This window comes from Eublepharis macularius, chromosome 9 (assembly GCF_028583425.1).
Source record: "Eublepharis macularius isolate TG4126 chromosome 9, MPM_Emac_v1.0, whole genome shotgun sequence".
Classification (NCBI taxonomy): domain Eukaryota; kingdom Metazoa; phylum Chordata; class Lepidosauria; order Squamata; family Eublepharidae; genus Eublepharis; species Eublepharis macularius.
The window spans coordinates 1510234-1523979 of record NC_072798.1 but is presented as its reverse complement, the minus strand read 5'-3'; the positions used below and the strand labels follow the sequence as shown (position 1 = coordinate 1523979).

The following is a 13746-nucleotide window of genomic DNA, read 5'->3' as shown; positions in this document are numbered from 1 at the left end:
AATATCCAGCCGGTACCTTTGTGCATGGAATTTAAGCCCATTGTTTCGCGTCCTACCCTCTGCTGCCAACTGGAACAGCTCCTTGCCCTCCTCCAAATGACAGCCTTTCAAATACTTAAAGAGAGCAATCATGTCCCCCCTCAACCTCCTCTTCTCCAAACTAAACGTTCCCAAGGCCCTCAGCCTTTCCTCGTAGGGCTCAGTCTCCAGACCCCTGATCATTCTCGTCGCTCTCCTCTGCACCCTCTCGATTTTGTCCACATCCTTTTTGAAGTGAGGCCTCCAGAACTGCACACAATACTCCAGGTGCGGCCTGACCAAGGCAGTATAGAGAGGGGCTATGACCTCCTGCGATTTCGATGCAATGGCCCCTTTGATACAACCCAGGATTGAATTGGCCTTTTTTGCCACCACAAGAGATGCTGTGGGGTTAGCCACAGAAAAGTGGAGAATCTGGAGAAGAGAAGCAGCATACGTGTGCACGCACACGCACACTCACACTTAACTGCTTGCTCACCTGCCGCGTCTCAGAGCCAAAGTGTCTGCCCCACTCTGCTCCTCCTCGACATGAAGGATTTAAAATGACGCACATGCTTAAAAAATTCAAAGTGGACCATTTATGCAAAATGGTCTCCTGAGCATAGTCTGCAGGCCCCCCCTTCTGTTGCAGGGCTATTGCATTCCCCCCCCCCCATACTCACAACGTGGAGTTTTGCACCTGAGCATGGCTTGGTTAGTGGGATCTTAGCTTCCCTTTTCAAGGGGCCGAATCTTCCCCCGTCTTGCGTTACAGTTTCCCTCCTCCCCCCGCCCTGCCTGTCACCCTCTGGTTGGACCGCGGCTGCTGGACACTGGTTGCCGGAAGAGATCCACCAAACAGCCCCAGGGGCTGCTTTGAAAACAACCTGCAAACCCCCCACAGTGGAGCCTTGTTTGGAGTCAATGAGATGGGGGCTTTGATTTCTCCAGGGCACTTCTGGGAGAGTGAGCTGCTCTTGTGAATGATCGAATGGGGTCACGAGTCCCTCTCTGGAAAGCCTTCAGTGGGGTCTCTGTGTGTGCTTCTCTAACCAAAAGGGATTTGCCGCTATGACGACCAAGACACAGCGGTGGGAGATTTGGTTTTGGCTGCTTTTGAAATTGGAGCCAACGTTTGGACTGTGGCTGTGGGGAGGGGCTTCCCTCTCTTACCTTCACCCAGATATCTCCACTCTTTAGCAGGAGGTCCTTTTCTTTGGCAGGATCGAAGCAAAAAGCACCTGGGCCCCCCATCCCTTTCAGCTGCCTCCCAAGAACTTCATAGTCAGCCCTGATGTGTTCAGCTGTGTTCATGGCCACGTCATTCGTTCCCCCATGAACCATCGCAAACGGGTAATGGTCTGTTGGTTTGACTAGCTTGGCCATCTGGTTTGTGATGACCTTGATCTTCGCCCCCCCCCCCCCAGCAAGCAAGGGCCATGGGGTCGGGCCTGGACGCAGGATGCTCCACGCCCCTCAGCAGAGAGTCACCACCAGTCACCGAGACTTTCCTTTCCCTTTTCCTGCTATTTGCTCGTAGCTCCATGGCGCCCCCGACTTGTTCTTTCCGGTCCTTGTAGTTGTACGTCTGCCAGTGATTCTGTCACGTCAGCAAGGGCCGAGCATCGATTCCTCGGCCCCAGTGGCTCTGAGTGCCGCCTCGCTCTGCGCCTTCGTGCTGTTGATCGCTGAGGAGGCCTCATAAGAGAATATTCTGTTTTATTGTCCCCGCCGCCCCTCTTCCCATCCCTCTGCAGGGCCTGGGGACTTTGGGGGATGAAATCCCCTCCCTCTTCGGCCTCTTAAAGGGGACCAATCCGTCCCTCCAGGCTCTTCACTTTTCCTTCGAGTAACACTATCAGACTGCACTTATGACAAATGAAGCCCTTCTTGTCTTCAGGGAGGAAGGCAAGCATAGCACACACTTGGCAGGTCACTCGAAATGGCCCTCCAGTTGCCATCACCTTCTTCCCAAAAAGAAATCTGCTTATGGCTGCCGTGCAAAACAGGTTTCCTCCATGGAATCTGCTTTCCGTGAGCAGCGCTGGCTCAAAGGAACCTGAGAGCAAAGGCGGTAACACAACAAAATAAGCCTCTATGTAAGAGAAAGTAGGGGGGGGGAATCTTACGGGGGGGGGCAGGTTTGATCCCCCAGGCTGAGAGCCGCAGGCCAAGAGCCCTCTGGCGAGGAGAATGCCTTTAAATTTCAAAGGCTCCTGGCCTCTACCTGACAAAAGCAGAGGGCGTGGTGGGTGTGGCTCCCAAGGAGACGGGCCTTCCTCCGTTAGCGCCCCCCCCCCCCGCTACACACAGGGAGAAACGAAGGGGAAGGTGACTCCTTTGCAAGCTAAGCTCACAGCGAGCCTTGGCCAGTTGTTTCCCTGGCAGCTAAGGCAAGGAAAAAATTCACCTCTTCAGCAGCCACTCCTGTACTCCTCCTCCCGGCTCAGACGACACCGCTCCCTCCCTCCCTCCCTCCCTCCCTCCCTCCCTCCCCAACCTGTGCCCTTCCCAGGCTCCACTCCCAGGCATTTCCCATCTTTCCCTTCACTTCTTCCGGCCTTTCTCTCCATTGAGGACCCAAAGTGGCTTACGTTTTTCTGCTTTCCTCCATTTTATCCTCACAATAACCCTGTGAGGTAGGTTGGAATGACTGGCCCAAGGTCACCATTCAATGGCAGAGCATGGAATCGAACCTGGGAACTCAGATCCTAATCAAATGCTCTCAGTACTGCACCGTGTTGGCTTTACATGCCCGGATCCCAACCCTTGTCCTACACAAGAGGAATCTAATGTCTAAATACTATCAGAAGACCTGTGCCTGGATCCCCATCACCAGATCTATGGACGCAGGATAAGGCCAGCATGCCCCCACCCGGATGCGAACCTGTGTCCCAGTGGAGGGGCAAGCGTTATGCTTTTTTTCAAATTATCTTCTCACTGGAAGTCGTAACTGTTGATAACAGTTATATTTTGCTCAGTGAATTTCTTAGTTGTTGATTATGTTGTATTTCATTTGCATTGTGCAGTCTGCCTTGGTTCTCTGTGAGAAAGGCAGACTACAAATGAATGAATGAACGAACGAACGAACGAACGAACGAACGAACGAACGAACGAACGAACGAACGAACGAATGAGCAAGCTCCGCAGGTGCCTCAGTCAAGGGAAGGGCGCGGGAGGACTCTGCTCAGCTCTCACTCCTCCTTCTCTGCTCTGCTTGCAATGGCTCATTTCCCCAAACGCTGGGTCAGAACCTGAAGCAAGAAAGAGGGCTCTGGAAAGGCAAGCCCAGTCAGGCAGGGGCTGGAAACAGCAACTAAGTCCTCCCCAACAATTTGCCAGCGGGTTGCCTCCAGGATGTCTTGGCAGAGGCGGCTTCCACAGGTCTCTGGAAAGGAGCCGAGGGCATTCCTGTGGGCACAGGCGGATCAGGCCTGCCTTCCTTGCTGCCAAGGCCAGTCACAGACCAAGCTTTGAAGGTTAGGAAGACGTGTCGTCTGTGCGTTCCTCAGCCCCCGCCCACTCCAAGTCCAAGTGGTGGCAGAAAGCTCCGGTGGCAGCCTCGGGTGGCAGCTTCATTGGGAGCTGCCAGAGCCCCATTCTCAATCAGCAGGGGCACAGGAGACCAAGGGCTGTGGGCAGTGCCCCCCACACCCCCACCTCTCCCGCAAGTGGCTTTCTCCAGTCGGATGTCACGGAACCTTGGAAAAGTGAAACTGGACCGGCTGCCAGAGCAGCACTTTGGAGATCAGACCCGGCTCTCCTTTTGCACGCTGCTGACATTGTGCTGGTGATAAATCCAAGGCTATTTTTGCCGCAGGTCTTTGTCAGCAAGACTCCCAGGGGAAGGGAGGCTGCAGGCATCACTTTGCCAAGAAGGGGGCCTCTTGACTTAAGAAGGAGGCCACACACACACACACACACGAATTAATAGGCTGCAAGGCGGCTGCTGGGAGCACTGGCTTCAGCCCCAGGGGTGACTCTCCCAAGCTGACCCTCCCTCCACACACAAACTTGCCCCAGACCTTCCGGGCCAAAGGATGTGACCTCCAGGTGGACTTGAACTGCAATGGCTCATTTTAGCAGTAGAACTTGGAGGGGGGGGCGAATCCATGATCTGGCCTGATCCTGACCCTCAGGATACACTTACAGTGCAATCCTAAGCAGAGTTACTCCAGTCTAAGCCTATTGAAATCAATGGTCTTAGACTGGAGTAACTTTGCTTTGGATTGCACTGTTGAAGTTGCTTAATATTCCTTGAGATCCAGACTCCTGGATACAAAATGCTCCACCCTGACACGTTGCACCCAGGTGTGTTTAGTTCTGTGCATTGTGTGCTGGGTGGCGGCTTAGTCCATGGGAAGGGGGTCAGGCCGTCACTCTGGCCACTGGGAGGCACTCTCCGCCACTGACAGATGTCGGGGCCTCTGAGTTTGCAGAAACTATTATTAGCTGGAACAGTACGTTGGTCTCCCAGAGTTGCAGCTTTGGAGGGCGAGCGGCGTTCTTCTCAAACTCAGATCCAGAATACAGGACACTTGGGATGCTTTGGGGGGACCCCACAAGCCCTGGAAGAAGAGACAGCTGATGGGTCAGCAGCCGACTGGAGCAGTGCTGGGATTTACGTAGCTTTGGCTCTAAACCCCATGGGGGCATTCAGTTCTTTGGGCCAGTTGCTTATTGCAGCCTGGGAGAGAAGGAGATTCTTTGATCTGGCCTCAGTAACTCTGAGGAATAAACTGGGGGGGATGTGGAAGTGAGAAATGGAGCATTTGCTCATGCCCTGAATGTATCCACTTTAGGATATACAACATGGCCTTTCCCGCCAGAGGTCAAAGTGAGTAGCGCCTTCTGTTTCGAGACAGTGCAGCGGAAGGTTTCGTTTCACAGTGGAATCCTAAGTACAGTAGGTTTGGTTGGGTGCAACTCTGATCAGGACTGCCTATCCACTGAAGATGCATTTTAAAGAAGAAAATGTACATGTTTGTTGCTTACTCTCCCCCACTAAATGTTGGCTCACAAAGGGCATCAAGAGCGTGTTTTCAGTCCACTGTCACTCCAGTGGGAACCATCTCCTGCACCCAGGCCTCCTGTTAGATAAACAAGTGGCCAGAAGTGGCCAGAAGTGCCTTCTACTAGCTCCCGCTGGGGACTGTGGCCTTCTGGGGTGGAAAAAATCTTGTCACTGTGGTACGTGCCCTGGCAACAGCTAGATTAGATTACTACTATGAGCTGTAGATTGGGTTGCCCTTGAAGACTGTCTGGAAGCTACAGGAGATACAAAATGCTACAATCAGAATGAGACTGGAATGAGTTACAGGTAGGGTTGCCAGGCCCCCTCGATCTCCCAGCGGGAGATTGAGACCTGGCTCTTACCTGGAGGGGTGTGTGTGACACCATCTGAGCCAAAAGGTGGAGGTGGGTCCCTCCAACCGGGGCTGACACAGCGGCTGAATGCTTGCGAGGTCTTGCTTGTCCGACCCCCCCCCCCATGGCAATACTCTTGGCTTCTCCCCCCCCTTGAAAAGGAGTCACAAGTTGCAGCACTTTGAACTCGAAATGCAGAATTGCAGCTTAAGCATGTCCTCTGCTTCACTCCGGCACCTCCATGCCGAAGAGAAACCAAAGCAGGAGAAGGGAGCAGAGCAAACAAGAAAAACCTCGGGCATCATTTCCCGCCCCCGCCCCGGCTTCCCATGTAGAAGGGACTTTTCCGGACAGCCCAGCTTTGTGTATGGAAGGTCTCCAGGCTCAGTCCCTGAAAGACTGCAAATGACCGGGCTGGGAAAGGTCCCGAGAGCCACGGGCCTGGCTGTACGAATGACCTGCTCCAGTCCTCGGAAGCTTTGTGGATGCTCAAAAGCCCACCAAAGAATCTTGACCAGGTGATCAAACCTAAAACCTCAGTTTTCCTTTCCCAGTCTTGGATCACAGATGTCCATCCCCCTCCCCCATTCATTTGCGTGATGCAGCTGTTGTCCTGCAGCCCCAAATTTCCAGGCGGGGGGGAGGGGGGCACAGATGCAGAGTGCTTTGCGCTTCTGTGCCACCTGATGTCAGAGCAGAGCAGAGAAACCATAGGGAGACACGTAATTGTGCTGAGATGGAGCGTCACTTTGCCGGGCCCTCAGTCCAGCCACCAGGCTGTTCCGTTAACCAATCCAGTAGAAGAAAAGCTCCAGCGAGCAGCCCAGCGATGCGTGGCAAGAGCAGCCAAGGCGCAAGAATCCACCCCAACAGCTCTAGCCAGCGTGGCCTTGAGACCCAGAAGTCGGGAGGGGGGGCATCTGTGGGATCCTTCCTTCCAAGACTCTTGAGTCTCGCAGGGCTGCCGCTCCAGTGACTCACCCGCCCTTCTTTTGGAAGTTCTGAATCTGGCTCATGGTCAAGGTGCGCCCCCCACCCCCACCCCATCCTGCTAATGAGAGATGTGCCATTTTCTGGGCCTCCATTACGACAGCAGCATTTCACGCTCTTCTGCATCCGTTTCATACTTGTGATCAGACTGCCACATCTTGGATTGGTTACGGCTGCGCACCGTCGTAAGCGATTATGAACCTCCTCTCCTGCCGCATGAGAATCCTCCAGAGAGAAGGAAGATTGGATCTCGGTCTAGGGGGCACTTGCAGAAGCGCAGGGGCCGCTGCCAGGAAGGGGCTGTGACGTACTTAGGAACCGTGCATCAGACTTGTAGCTGCTGATCCTCCGGAACTCGGGGCCACATTCCTGGGCTTTAATAGCATTTTATTCTTAGTACAACCTGGCAAGGTATGTCTGGCTCAAGGTCGCTCAGTGAGCTTCGTGCCCAAGGACTCAAGCAGACAGTACAGACTGGAGGCTCCTGAAGACTCAACTGGCCTTGGGCCTGTGCAGGGATGCAAGAGAGGGTGTAACCCGTCCATTCCCACTGGGCCGGCCCTACCGCTCTGTCTTTAGCATTTGAAAAGAAAATGCTGCTAACAAAGCAGGGAGCTCAGCTCAGAGCGGAAGCCAACCCTCCCTCGATTCCCTCAGCGGCCTGAGGCCGAGGGAGGCTGCACTTCCTGGAGGGGCCATGAGCCTCCTCTGCTGGAGCCACGAGCCTTCCTGCCCACGACCCGGACGGTCCACCTGGCTGGTTGCAGTCATGGAGCCTGTCCGCTGTGTGGGGTACTTGCGTTGTGTGTGTCTGACGCCACATCTGGCATCGATGTGCGTTTCGGAAAGAAGAGACTTGGGATATCGGTTTGAACTGGGTAGCAGCGTCTCTAGCTGCACAGGAAGCCTCCCACAATGCCTTTCTCCCTTCTCCACCTCTTCTTTTAGCTGGCTTTTTAGGAGACACTGGACTCTGTGCCCATCTTCAGAAAAGACCTCCTTGCCGGCTTACTGGCGCTGCGCTTCATGTTTATTCTGCAGTCTGATACAGAGAGATGAAAGATTCTTTGCACCCCCTTAGGGGGTCCTTCCAGCCAGAGCACAAATGTAATGTGGTTTAGTAACACCAAACCAACCTTCCAGAAACCCTCCTAGAGTGCCCCCCCCCACCAGCTCAAGATTAGCACAGCCCAGTAACCACAAGGGTATAGCATCTGGGCAAGACACAGTCCTACCTTTCATGTAGTAATCTGGGCAGGTCACTTTCAGCCCCTGTTCCCCATCGGTAAAAGGGGTTTTTTAGTGTCCTACTGCACAGGAATGTTGTGAGGTTGAATGGCAGAAAGAACAATGCACACAAATCACATGTTGAGTCTCAAAGAGCCGTGCTCAGTTGCCAACCTCTGTCCTGTCCCTCTTGTTTCAGGTGGCCATCATTGCCGGGAACTTTGAACTGGCCGAAATCATCAAAACTCACAAAGAGTCCGATGTTGGTGAGTCAGTCCTTTGATCCTTTCCAACTATTTCTCCCTGCACAGCAGAGAGTCTTAGAAGAACCATAGATCCAGAGGAGTTAGCCATGTTAGTCTCTTGCTGCAAAATAGTAAAGAGTCCAGTAGCACCTTTAAGACTAACCAACTTTATTGTAGCATAAGCTTCCGAGAACCACAGCTCTCTTCATCAGATGCAACTTTATTGTAGCATAAGCTTCTGAGAACCACAGCTCACTTAATCAGATGCATCTGACGAAGAGAGCTGTGGTTCTCGAAAGCTTATGCTACATTAAAGTTGGTTAGTCTTAAAGGTGCTACTGGACTCTCTACCATTTTAGAAGAACCGGAGAGGGTTGGAGACGACTGTGCTCTTCCAGTATACGAAGGGCAGTCTCAGGGGAGAGGGCAGGATGCGCCTGAAATGGCTTCAGTACGTTTAAGTAGAACATGAGGAGACGCTCCCTGATGGTGAGGAGGGTTTGACAATGGAACCCCCCCCGGGGGGGTGGGGGGGTGGAGGGGTCTTCCTCTCCAGAGGTCTTCCTGTGGCAGCTGGAGGGCCACTGTTCTTGCCTCGGGTTTCCTGCAGTGAAATGAGGGGGGGCGGGGTTTGAACTCGAGGGCCCACTGGATGTCTTCATTCTGCCAAGGATGGAGCTGCAGCCCGGGGGGCCAGCCTGTCCCCCCGTGGCACTGGCTGCTGCCTTCAGCACTTGGGGGGCTGCCACTGATTTGCCAGGACTGAACACACACCCCCTTGGAAACTTGTTAGGGTCTCTCTCGGGCTCGTCGTGCTGGCCCCTGGCTCCCCAAGGATTTTCCTGCTCCCTTGAAACAAACAGAAATTGTGCAAGATTGCTTTTAGGTGGATCCTGTCCTTGGGAATGAAACGTCAGTCAGAGAACTCTGCTTCTGGGGGGGGTGGGGGGGGGTGGGCCAGGCCTGCTGTGGCCTGAGGAGCCGAGGTGGCTTCAGCCTCTGTACAACCCCCCGCCCCAAACACACACACGAATATTGAGACCAGCCCCTCTAGCCCAGGAGCCTTCCTTACAGCAGCGGGCCAGAGAAAGTTGCGTGGAGAACCCCTGGCCCCTGGAAAGCTTTCCAGGTCAGATTTGGAGAGGACCCTGCCTGGCAGCACACAGTTCACTTGTTTCTCCCGGTGAGTCGGCTCTGGCACCACAGCAGAGGGAACTGGAGTTGGCCCACAGTGTCGCGAGGCCCTTGGAGAGTTTGTGGCGCTGTGATTTCAGACATCCTGGACCTTGATTGCATTTTTTTTTGTATTTTCAAGATACATATAAACACATACACATGCAGAGATTTAAAAAAAAACTAACACACTGTTATCATAACCTTATTCACTACTTCAGAGAAAAGAAGAAAAAGAGAGAAAAAGAAAACAACAATGTAATCTAATGCTCATTTGACGTTATCAATAAGAGACGATTCAGCATCCCTGAATACATTCCGGTATCTGCATTAGATGCTGCCCCACGGGAGTCTTGCTGGTCCAGGCTGGCTTCTGGGGCTCCACCCAACGTGATCCGGGGGGTGGGGGTGGGAAGGAGGCTCAGCGGAGACCGCCTGACTCCCAGGTGTGGCTTTTTGGGGAAGCTGAGGTGTGATGGGGGGGGGGGACAGCGATGAAGACCACCTGGATCAGATGAGCCCTGGGTCTGATGCAGCGAGATTCTTCCCATATTCCTGTAGTGCCGAGAGCCAAAATAGACATGGCAGCTTCTCTGAGTCCATCCCAGGGTGCCTCTGCCAGTTAAGGGATGAAATCTGTTTACAAAAACCGCAGGGGCCGGATCTTGATTAGGACCGTGGCATTTTTTTGTCTGGTCCATTTGTACCTCGCCATTCTCCCCAATGAGGACACAAAGCAGCTAACATAATTCTCCTCTCTTCCATTTTATCCTCTCAACAATAACCCTGTGAGGTAGGTTAGGCTGAGAGTCCCTGACTGGCCCAAGGTCACCCCGCAAGCTGCCAAGGCAGAGTGAGGAATAGAACCCGGGTCACCTAGATTCTAGTCTAGCACACAAACCATCACACCACACCTTTATCCCCCCCCCCCCGCCGCCCACACAGACCGCCTAGCATGTGCAGGGGGTGGGACTGGAGCCCCCCTCCCCCTGTGTTATCATCCTAATCAGGATCATTCCCCTACATCTTCAGTAAAAAAGGGGGGGAAAGGTAGACTGGGGCACGCTGTGCTGCTGGCTCGGCCCGGACTGAAGCAACGCGTGGGGCCACTGCAAGGGTCTCTTATGGGGAAACATTTGTGCTGCCCGAGGAAATATGCCTGTTGCTTGCGCACATGTGAGGCACAGGAGCACTGGGAGAAAGCAAGCGGGGCCCATCTGCAAATGGAAGGGAGATTTCCTTAATGAGAATTGTCAGATGTTTCCCCTCACTTCCTCTTCTTAACAAGGGAGGACGAAAGCACAGACTTCCTGAGGCAGGAGATCAGTTAAAGGTGGAACGGCTGACTCTGCTGCACGTGGCTCTTACTCCAAGTAGGTCAGATAGCGCTGGGAAAGAAGCAGAAGTCCAGCAGGCCCAGATGGCTGGCCTCTGCGGGCCCCGGGAGGAGTTGGCTCGGGAATGGTCGGAACGCAAGGAACGGTGCGGAGGACGAGCCAAGCTCCTGCCGATTGCCCAGGTGGCCGTGCAGGATGGTGGGCCTTTGTCCCCACCTGGCCTGGCCTGGGCACCTCCCTCAGGACCTTGGAAGGTTAAGGAAGGACAGGCCGGGGAGCAGGAAGGGCGCAGCCTGTAGGGGACACGAAACAAGGAGGTCTGGAGAGCCAGTCCAGAGTCGAGGCGGTTCTTCTAACCAGACCCGCCTTCCGGGGAGCAGGAAAGCCTCTGGCAGGGTTTGGAATGCTGCTTCTCCAGGCAGCTCCTTCTCTTGTCCAGTGCTGGGCGGGGGACGGGGGGGGAGAGTCCAACGGTCGGGGCTGAGCCTTCAGAAGCCCCTGCTGTGTCTCAGTCCAGTGGCCGTAATAGGAGGCTTCTTGGGCGGCTAGTGGTGGTGACCCTGTCGGGTTGTGTCCTGCCGTAGTCTGCAAGGCCTGTTTGATTCTGTGTGGCTCTGATGTTAGAAGCTGTTCTTTGCCTGGAATGGGACAGCCTGCAGCAGGGCTTGCCGGCACCCAGGGAAACCCTTGTTCAGCTTTTTCCACACCCACGCGCAGTGTGCGCGCTCCTGGCACTGCATGATGATGTCACTTTCGTGACGTGATCACGGAGGGCAGGCATGCCACCCGTGCGGTAAGCCGACCGCCCCAGCGCACGGTGCACCACAGAGATGGCGGCTGCAGCATGGCGTGGGCTGGGGCAGCCGGCTTGCCGCACAGGCGGCTGAGTGCAGGGCTAGGAGGCACTCAGCGCGGTTCACCTGCCCCATTGATGGGGCAGCCGGCTTGCCATGCGCTCCCTGTGCTGCACGCACGGCAAGCCAGCTGCCCCATCGGCGGGGCAGGTGGAGGGCCCCCCAACCCTGCACTCAGCCGCCCGCGCTGCCACTGCCTCAAGGGGCTTCCCAGAGAGAGTTTGCTGCTCCTCCTCGGAGCCAGCCTAGCCCTCCCCTGTGGTCTCCCATCCAAGTACTGACCAGGGCCAATCCTACTTAGCTTCTGAGATCTGATGAGACGGGGCTCTGCCATGCTGCCCTCCACTCCCTCCTTAAAAACCCGGGGGTGTGGTGCTTGGGCATCTCTCTAACCTGGGGCCAGGGGCATGCCCTGTGTGGCCTGGGGGGCTTCCCTTTACTAGTTTGGGCTTGCAGCGCAGGGCTGCTCTTGGATGTGGCGGCCAGGAGCGCCGGGAACCAATTTCAGCTGTGCCCCTTCACCCCCCTGGGCTGAATGTCTGTAGCACACATGGCAGAGAGGGCTTGGACACTGCAGCAGAGGGTCCAGGCAACAGAGTCAGCTGGCAGAGCACCCACCTCCAGCCCAGCCTTATCTGCACCACCTCCCCATTGCATCCTGGGCCCAGTTTGAAGGGCTGAGCTCGAAATGGTCTGGGATCAAGCTGTCTCAAGGGGCAACACCCCCCCACCCGCCTTCCTGGGTACGTGGAGCCTCCTCAGAGGGTGGTCTCTCCAGTCCTCTGCTGGACGAAGTGTGGCAGATACGCACACAGAGACGGTCTTCTCTTTAGCAGTGCCAGGGTGGTGGGACTCCCGGTCCTTACTGGGACGCCGAGCGCTCCTCCTTCCTGTGCTGTGCCAGCTGCACTGGCTCCCAGTGGAGTTCCGGATCCGGTTCAAGGCGGCATACCTGTGGGACTGCTTCTCCCATTACTTCCCCTGCAGGGCATTGTGCTCAGCAGACAAGCAACTCCTGGTGGTCCCCAGCCCGAGGGACATCCATCTGGCCTCACCCAGGGCCAGGACTTTTCCTGCCCTGTCCCTGGCCCGGTGGAACGCTCTCCCACTGGAGTTTTGGGCCCTGCGGGACCTACTACAGTTCCTCAGGGCCTGTAAAATGGAGGTGTTCCACCAGGCCTTTGGCTGAGGACCAACAAGTGTCCCCCCTCACTCTGGTGTAGTGGGGAGAGCCAGTTTGGTGTAGCAGTTAAGAGTGGCAGGACTCTAATCTGGAGTATGGGGTTTGATTCCCCACCCCTCCGCTTGAAGCCAGCTGGGTGACCCTGGGCCAGTCACAGCTCTCTCAGAGCTCTCTCAGCCCCACCCACCTCACAGGGTGTTTTGTTATGGGGATAATAACAGCATACTTTGTAAACCGCTCTGAGTGGGCGTTAAATTGTCCTGAAGGGCAGTATATAAATCGAATGTTGTTGTTGTTGTTGTTATACCACCTCTTCTGTGACTGCCCTTGGCTGGGTGTTCTTCCATCTAAGACCACCACTTCTTCTGGGGCTGCCCTCGGCCATCTGCTATGCCTGTATACGGACTCCCAATATTAGTTTAAATAGCCTGCTCCTGGACTACTTTAATGACTTTTAAAAAATTATTGATTTTATGTTTTTGTGACTTTTAATGTATTTTTTGAATGTTGTTAGCCGCCCTGAGCCCATCTGTGGGGAAGGCGGGGTATAAATCCAATCCAATCCAATCCAATCCAATCCAATCCAATCCATCAATCAATCAATCAATCAATCAATCAATCAATCAATCAATCAATCAATCAATCAATCAATCAATCTGCTATGGCCTATATGCAGGTTTCTGATTATATATATAAATAGTAGTGGAGCTGGATCCAGTATAACTCCGAGGCTCTTAACTGAGTCTGCGAGGGTCAGATGGACTCCCTCAAAAGTGGGGACTTCAACGTCCTTCGAGATCTCTGCCTTCCGAACAAGCGTCACTTCTGTCTTGTCTGGGTTCAGTTTTAAGTAGTTTGTTTTCAGCCATTTCACCACGGCTGTCAGGCGGCCATCTTTCTACTGCATCCTCTAGGGCTTGGATAGCGAGATACAGAGTTCGGTATCACCTGCATATTGACGACATCCCAACTCCATAGTTGCAAATGAGTGATGGAATAACATGGAAGATAAGATTGTACCCTAAGGAATCCTGTAAGATAGCTCCCATTCTGGAGACCGCTGATCTCCGAAGGCAACCCTTGGGATCCATTCCATGAGAAATTATTTAAACCAGTCCAGGGCACATCCTTTGATGCCCACTTCTGTCTCTAGACACCTCAACCGGATGGCATGGTCTACTGTATCAAAGGCTGCAGATAAATCCAATAGAATCAATGAGGAGGCATGGCCTTTGTCTATATTCAGACGGAGATCATCCACTAATGCTACTAGTGCTGTCTCTGTCCCATGCCCTTGTCTGAATCCAGACTGGAAAGGGTCCAGAGTGCTAGAGTTATCCAAGAAGAACTGG

At 54.2% G+C, this 13746-nt stretch overlaps 1 protein-coding gene across 1 annotated transcript in view; it reads left to right on the top strand.

Moving 5' to 3' along the window:
* SHANK3 (SH3 and multiple ankyrin repeat domains 3) overlaps positions 1–13746 on the top strand; it is a gene marked incomplete at its 5' end in the record, with an annotated part of 319560 nt that overhangs the window by 113138 nt on the left and 192676 nt on the right. The window contains 1 exon segment of the mRNA XM_054988523.1: positions 7802–7868. Coding sequence (XP_054844498.1) covers positions 7802–7868 — 67 coding nt within the window.